General features: G+C 56.5%; 1 protein-coding gene across 1 annotated transcript in view; it reads left to right on the forward strand.

Moving 5' to 3' along the window:
- Positions 1 to 5,065: 5,065 nt before the first annotated feature.
- LOC104133887 overlaps positions 5,066 to 7,270 on the forward strand; it is a 25,790-nt gene continuing 23,585 nt past the window's right edge. Inside the window, exon 1 of the mRNA XM_035902736.1 lies at positions 5,066 to 5,268. Within this exon, the coding sequence (XP_035758629.1) occupies positions 5,166 to 5,268 (103 nt within the window). The 5' untranslated portion in view covers positions 5,066 to 5,165. The remainder of the gene's footprint in view (positions 5,269 to 7,270) is intronic.

A 7,270-nucleotide genomic window follows, 5' to 3' on the forward strand; every position in this document is an offset into this window, starting at 1 on the left:
GGGGGTGTCTCATTGAACACACTCGGTAGCAGCCTGTACCAGGCCTGGCAGAGGAGTGTGACTGTCACATCACCATGACTGCGTGGCATCTGACAGAGAAGAAAGGAGGTACTGCATTAACGTGGCCAGCTTTTCAAGGCACTAAAAGCTGAGCAAGTGGGGAAGTGTCTATGTGATGGGAAATGGGCTCGTGCTCCGCTGACACGGACCATTCTCTTGCAAGGGCTGCAGGCAGCACCAAGCTTGAGGGGAGCAGAGGGGCAGATGTCTGCACAAGGGAGCATGGGGTGCAAGCGGGCACGTGCATGTCCGAAGGAAAGGCCCCCGTCCTGGGGGAGGGAATGCTTTTCCTTCCTGTCCCTCCTGGCAGCCAGACCAAGTGCTCACCCTGCCAGCGTCCAGCAGGCAGTGGCACATCCCCAAACCCCGCACGGCTCCGTACAGCAGCCACGCCATCCAGGGCAGGGGCTGCCAGGCTGGGAATGGGCTTGCAGATGGCTCTGACAACTCCATGACCACTGCTTTGGGGACATCAAGCATATATCAGCTCATATAAACACCTGAGAGCTCTGTGCATGCTCAAAACAGCTGAACATCCAGCTTTCAGGCTAGCCCAGGGGCAGCACAGCCCGGGGACAGGCCAGTTCTTTGCACAGTGGCTATCCCAGCCCAGGGTCACGGGAGCTGCTTCCCAGGCCCCTGGTTGGTGTGATCCTGCTCGTGGCAGTAGCCCAGGAGTGCTGAGGCAGGACCAGATGCTGGAGCGCAGCCCAGTTCCCTTTCTGATGGAGGAAGCTGAACAGGGCTGCGGTTGCGGCACCATCCCGGGACTCAGCACCAAAATTGGCATCTGCCATGCGGACTTCCTTCCTCAGCCCCTTCGCCAACTCCCTCTCTGCCTCGGTGCCCCCATCTGTACAGTGAAACCCACAGGGTTTCCTCTGAACGAACCTCAGTGGTAGCATGGCCCACGCGCGGCTTTCACACCCCAGAGCCCCCATTTCCCCTCACTGCGATGCCTGTGGGCAAGAGCCAGTCTCTGCACGCCGCCAGCTCTGCACAGTCTGTGGGTGGTGGCGTGGGGGAGATTTAGGTGAGGACTGTGTCAAGGAGATATGCAAAAGCTAACCTAAGTGAAGGAGAAGGTCAGACAACATTATTTCACAAAACAGCGAAAACCACATGAGAGAAACCCATGAGAAACGGGTAAACTGAAGTCAGTCAACACTCCAACAACATCTAACATGCAACAGGTTCGAGGTGTCAGTCGGGGTACTGTTAGTACATGTCAGTACACACAAGGCTGATGGTCCAAAGTGCACACACGTGCTCACGAGGGGGAAACTCCCGCCCCCTCATGGGTACCCACAGGGTACAATCGCTCGCCCAGGGCAGCGGCAAGGGCTCACTCAAGGATGCATCCAGACGAAATCACTCACCAGAAGGAGGCGAGGGCACTCAGTTCTGGGGTGTTTCCTCAGGCAGCATCACAACCCAAGTGGAGTGGCTTCAAACACAGACCCACCGCTCCAAGAAGCCCACACCACAGGGGTCTCCAGCAGCACCCAGTTATACCCCAGGCCAGATCTGAGCTGTGGTCATAACCGGTCATGATCCAGAAGCTTCTCCGAGCCAAGGTGCCTCACTGGCTGTGGTCCCGATCTGTTGGGTCCCGCCTCTCCCGTTCCCCTGCCAAGGGGTGTACATGCCAGGGGCATGGAGCCCGAGGGGGTGCAGGAGGTGTCAGCCCTTGGCTGCGGTGTGCGCATCCCAGCAGGCATGGTAGAGCACAAAAAGCATGAAAATGAGACACAAAAAGCCGTTGATCACCATGTTAAAAGCCGTGATCTTCACTGGAGCAGGGGCACAGAGTGTACCTGTCGTAGACTGGCAAGGCAGGCACTGCTCCCGGAGAGCATCGTGCAGGCGGGGAGCGCGTCTGGGTGCAAGCACCAACTTCCAGCTGCCGGCAGGAGGCCAGAATCAGGCAGGAGCTCTTTCTCCAAGGTGTGGCCCCAGCAATGGGGTCCCTGCTTTAGAAGAGGGATGTAGATGCCTTTGCACCACAGATACACCTTCGGGAACATGGATCCCAATCAAAAGGAAGAGGCAGGGTGTAGCACTACTGCATTGGTCTTCAAGCATCCCAATGGCTAGTTTGCAATCCTAGGTAGAAGCCAGCAAGACGTCGGTGTGTGGCTCCTCTACGTGCACCACAAAGGAGGAAGATGGGGAACTGAGCTCTGTACAGGACTGGGCTGAGCATGTTCTCAGGAAAGGGCTGCCCACAGGTGACAGCCACAACATACTTCATTTCTGTGACCCTGTGTAATGACCAAAGATTGAAAAGTCCAGTAGCATCTTGTTCAGCTTCAGAAAGGGGAAATGCATGAAATGAGGAAACTTGGATAAAATTAAGGTAAAAGAAGCAGCATGGTCACACAGTGTCCAGCAAGCTTGCACAGATTTAGCGCAGCCTTTCAGGGCTTGTGGTATCAAAAGACAGAGAGGAACCAGCAGGGCCAGAGGTTATTCGACACAGAGAGGCCCCTTCAAAAGCTGAAGGCATGACTTGATGACAAAAAATAGCACCAGGCAGGTAAGGTGTAAAAGCTCAGTAAGACAAACAAAAAGGAGAGCAAAGAACAGCCTGCAGAAGCAGCCAGCAGTCCTTTCTGCAAACACTTCAAGAGCTTCAAATCCACCACAAAGTCTGCAGGGTTGATAGAAGAGCATGTCCTCACAGCGGAGGAGTGACATCCCCTGGAGTGGCAAGATTGCTGCGAAATTGGGCTCAAATGCCAGCGAGCTGTGAGGTTTGTGGCAAAATGAGACCTGCGCATGGCGGCGTGCTTGGACCCTGGCATTGCAGCAGGATGCCGCTCCCTGCCTACACCCTGCTGAAGTACACCCTGCCCAAACTCCTGGCTGTGCCACGTCTGCCAGGTGTGCTCTGCGATGGGGTGGCATGGGACCTGCCAAACCGAAGAATCCCAGGGACACCTCTGTCCTGCCTTGTCACAAACAAACCAAAGCTGTCGTCGTGGCTTTGGGTTTGCCTTGTGTGGCCAGAGCATGTAACTGCTGGGCCCGCTGGGGAAGGTGGCTTGCAACACCCCTCCAACCTCTGTGCAAGAGCCCGGGTTGCACTCAAGGCTGGATTTTTCCGATGTGGAGCAAGGGGAAGTGCGAAGAGCGAAAGACCAAGCAGGCTTCCTGGCAGCTGCTTGGGCCACATTTCCTCCATGGCTTTTGAGGTTTCAGATGGGGTAATGAAGGGCTTTTAGAGATGCCATATGCTGTTAACATAGGAGCTGGCAACCATTGTGCTGCGAGCGGTGCACAGGGTATGTGGGGGGGGTTAGTTTTTTTTTTTTAATTTATGGAACTTCCCTACTAATTTTCCAAAGATCCTCCAAATGAGAAACCTATTCCTACTGGTATAGTTCACTTTTTCAGCCCTTTAATCATTTCTTGAAGGACCCAGGAGCACCAAGGGGCAGGGAGAGGTGATGTCTGAGCTGCTGCTGTTGCTGGGGGCAGAGGAGCAGTTGCTTTCCCGCACCCCACAAACCTCCCACCTGAGGCGGAGCACAGCTTCCTCCCAGCTCCCTCCCAGGCTGTGCCCTGCTGCTGTGCCAGGGTGCTGAATGTGCACTTGCACCCCCAGGCCACTTCTGCTCAGGCAAGCGTGTCCAAGCATGATAAACCCTCTATGGGTGCACTTCATAATCTGAGTGAAGGAAATAGAAAGGGAGGCTCCTGGGGAGGACCACTGGCCCTGCCAGCTTGGGTGCAGGGAGAAATGAAACACAGATGAGGGTGAAGAGGCTGAAACTGACTTTCTGAGCATAGGAGGGCACAAGGAAGCGTCCAGGCAGGTTCCAGCTCTGTCTCTGAGAGGTAAAAGGCTGCTGAAGTATCTGCCCTCAAGCACCATCATCGCAGAAAAAAAAATAAACCAAGATGTCTACCACATTTTGCTCAGGGTCAAATTTTTGGGGTGGTTGGGGAGAGTGTATTTGGAGAGGGCCACCCCGTACTGGCCTGCTCGATGCTGCTGAACAAAGGTGTGGCGGCGTGTGTGAATCAAGCAAAGGATGTGCATCAGCAGAAAGCAGAGCCTGGTGCCGGGCTTGGGAGCACCAGGCCTTGCTGAAGAGCACAATAAAGAATAAAGGTGCCACAAGGGGCTGCAGCCCTGCTACAAAGCCTCTGAAAGGATTTCAGGGCTTGTTTTTGTCCCATCTGTGTGTTCCAGCTGGGACACAAGCCAAGCACACCCTACCAAGGGTTGCTGGGTGGTTGGGGAAGCCGGAGAACAAATTCTTCCTGCCTAGGCCACCTCTGATGGTCAGGTCTGCTGCCGTGGCCACTGCCACCAGCCTCCATCTGCACAGACAGACTCTCTGGCAGCCCCTTCCCTGCCCACTGCTGTGCCTGTGCCGCCTTCTCACCCCTTTGTGGTCATTCCCGCTCCCAGCATGTGTTGGCAACACAACCGGCCACCACACTTGGGCTCCAGGTCCCCAGGGCTGTCATCAGCTTGTTCCCCAGCATCTGCTCTCAGCCCAGCCTTCAGCACCCAGCCGCTTCTGCCAAAACCTTGACTTTCCTGCCCGTGGCATGCACTGACAGGTAGTTGGTGGACTTCAAATAATTTAGGTTATTAGTGCACATTGGTGCACCTTGGAAATCCTTTTTATCACAGTCCTTATCAGGCAGTAACAAGATAAGGGCCGTCCCGATGTGGCCTCTGCTTGACTTTACTGTGTGAATATGGAAGCTGTATCTTCCTGCCAAAACCGCAGGCATGAACCAGCACAGCTCACAAGTCCTGCTGAGATCTGTGCCGGACGAGCAGGCAACACAACTGTTGTGGCTAGTAGCCGTCCCCGCCAGAAAGCCTGGAAACTGTGATTCTTGGTAAAATGATCGGAGAGCAGCAAGATTGCAAAAGGGGCGTGAAGCTGTCCCAGTGCACAGAAGAGAAGAACGAAAGCGGCGCAGATGTTCCCTCTCCAATGAGGAAGCCTCTTGCACCATATGTGATTTCTGTGGGGCTGCTTCCTTTCTGTGTTTGCACCTCTTGCAGTCAGACGGGTGTGCTGTGAGGCAGCCGGCGGGGCCAAGACCTCAGGCCTGCCCTGGGAGCATAAGCAAGCATGGCCCTGCGATGGGCATCCCTCCTGCTCCTCACTCCTCTGCTGGCAGCACAGGAGCTGGGAGAACCAGACCGCAACATCTACGGAGAATCCCAAGAAATGGGTAAGAAGTGCTTGCTCCTCCACCCGCAAGAGAAGGTTTTGCTGCGCTCCTGCTGCAAGCTTGCCATGTGTCTTTATTGCGTGTGGGATGCAGTAGCTGTATCAGAGGCAATGGGAGCTGATGTCCACGCCAGGGATCAAGATACTCGGGCATCATTTGGGCTGTGGTGGGGTGAAGCTCTGTTTGGGGATGGAGGGCAGCAAACCTCAGTGTGCTGGGGCTGTATTGTTCCTCCAGAGGGTGGGCAGTGTCCCTGGGAGCAGCAGGGGCAGCAGCCATCTCTCTTTGCACAGTGTGCAGCTGACGAGTCCCCACCGCAGTGGAGATGGGCGCTGGTGCCCAGTAAAGACATGGGTAGCCATGGGCTGAGCCCCTGTGCCTCCAGGAGGCCCTGGAGGGCGGGAGTTAGTGTGCTGGGATTGCTCTATCCCGGGCTTCCTTGGTGCCGGAGGGGCAGGGAACCCCCAGAGTTTTGCTGGGCTCTTCCTATGCAGGCTGCGCACTTCCAGCCCAGCAGAGTCACTGCGTGGGTATCTTCAGGCTCACGTGTTATCTGGGCTGGTGAATCAGTCCAGCGCAGCACTGCCCGGGGTGTGAGCTGCGGTCCACGGGCCGTAACTTCACGTTGCTCTGCATCCGTCTGAACTGGAGTATTTCTCTAAAATAACCTTGCCAGAGCTAGGTGATGAAAATCGTTACGCTAGCATCTACTCGTGTCGTCCCGACCCACCGTGGGGATGCACCTGGGCTGACGCAGGCTAGAGAAACCTGCTGATTCAGGAGCCTGGCTATGATGGAGGCCCAGGAATGAGATCAGGACCTTTAGCTGCTGATGTGAAGTGACAGCGGGGTCTGTACTGTGTGATATGGTCTGTAGGAGCCTGTTCCCAGGGGAAATGTGTCCTTGTGGTTGCAGGAAACATGAGCACAGCACACTGTCTCTCAAGACCCAAGGGCTAAGCCTGCAATAGAGGATATCTTCCTGCCCAGAGTGGCTCCCCCTTATCCAGATCCCCCTCAGAAGCTCTCCTCCCAGGCCAGCACGTGCAACCATGCCCGAGCGTTGCACGGCTCTCCAGCTTGTTTGCGTGGTGCACACTACGGCCGGGACCTGGCCATACCCTGCGTGGTGGGACGCAGCAGGGACCCGGTGGCCAGCAGATCCTTGGCGCACTCTGCACATTTCGGTCACCCAGCTGGGCCGGGAGGAGTCTGGGGCTGGTGTGCCTACAGCAGAGATAGTATTGCTGAGCTTGCACGTTGGTGTTTGTGAAAAGAGGAACAAAGTTAAAAACATTTGGCAGCCGCACCCAGCAGTGTGGGCAGCCCTGCCTGCATCCTCAGCACGTGGGCTCATTCCATCCTGGGACCTGTGCAGAGGTCCCCGCCTGATGGATCGGGGGGACCTCTATCCCTGAGGGACAGGACAAGGGGGATGGCCAGGATGGGGCAGGAGGGTCCCTGTTAGGGTGGAACAAGCCTCTGGGGGGGAAACAGTGGCAGTGGAGCAGTATAAAGCCATTGGGCAGAGATGGGGTACATGGGGACAGGACATGACCCAAGGGTCCGCCTTCCCAGGGGTCCCTGAGCATCCCCCATGACCTGGGCAGATGTAGGGTACAATGGGGGAGGGGGGCCAGCCCAGAGGAGACAGTGGACAAGCTGCTCCCTCTGCACATTTCTGTCCCCTTCCAAGCACCCACAGAGGCCCCTGCACACTGTGGGGACCAGGGCAATGTGGGGCTGTCCCCTTTCAGCAGGGCTCCTGCGCACCAAAATTTCTGGGCCAGCTTCACCCCCCTCGCCCTGTCCCCCAGCACTGAGCACCAGCAGCACTAGTTCCTGGAGAGCTGCAGGCATGGCAATAATTTTGGGGAAGGGCCCATGGGCCAAAGGCCCATCACTGGCCAAGGAAATGAGGCCAGATGGCAGAGCCATGTCCCAGCAGCAGGCAGGAGGCGAGGGGACGTGGCAGTGGCAGGGGGGCAGGGGGGGGGGGGGA

The sequence above is a fragment of the Egretta garzetta genome, unplaced genomic scaffold (assembly GCF_000687185.1).
Source record: "Egretta garzetta isolate BGI_Z169 unplaced genomic scaffold, ASM68718v1 scaffold59, whole genome shotgun sequence".
Classification (NCBI taxonomy): Eukaryota; Metazoa; Chordata; class Aves; order Pelecaniformes; family Ardeidae; genus Egretta; species Egretta garzetta.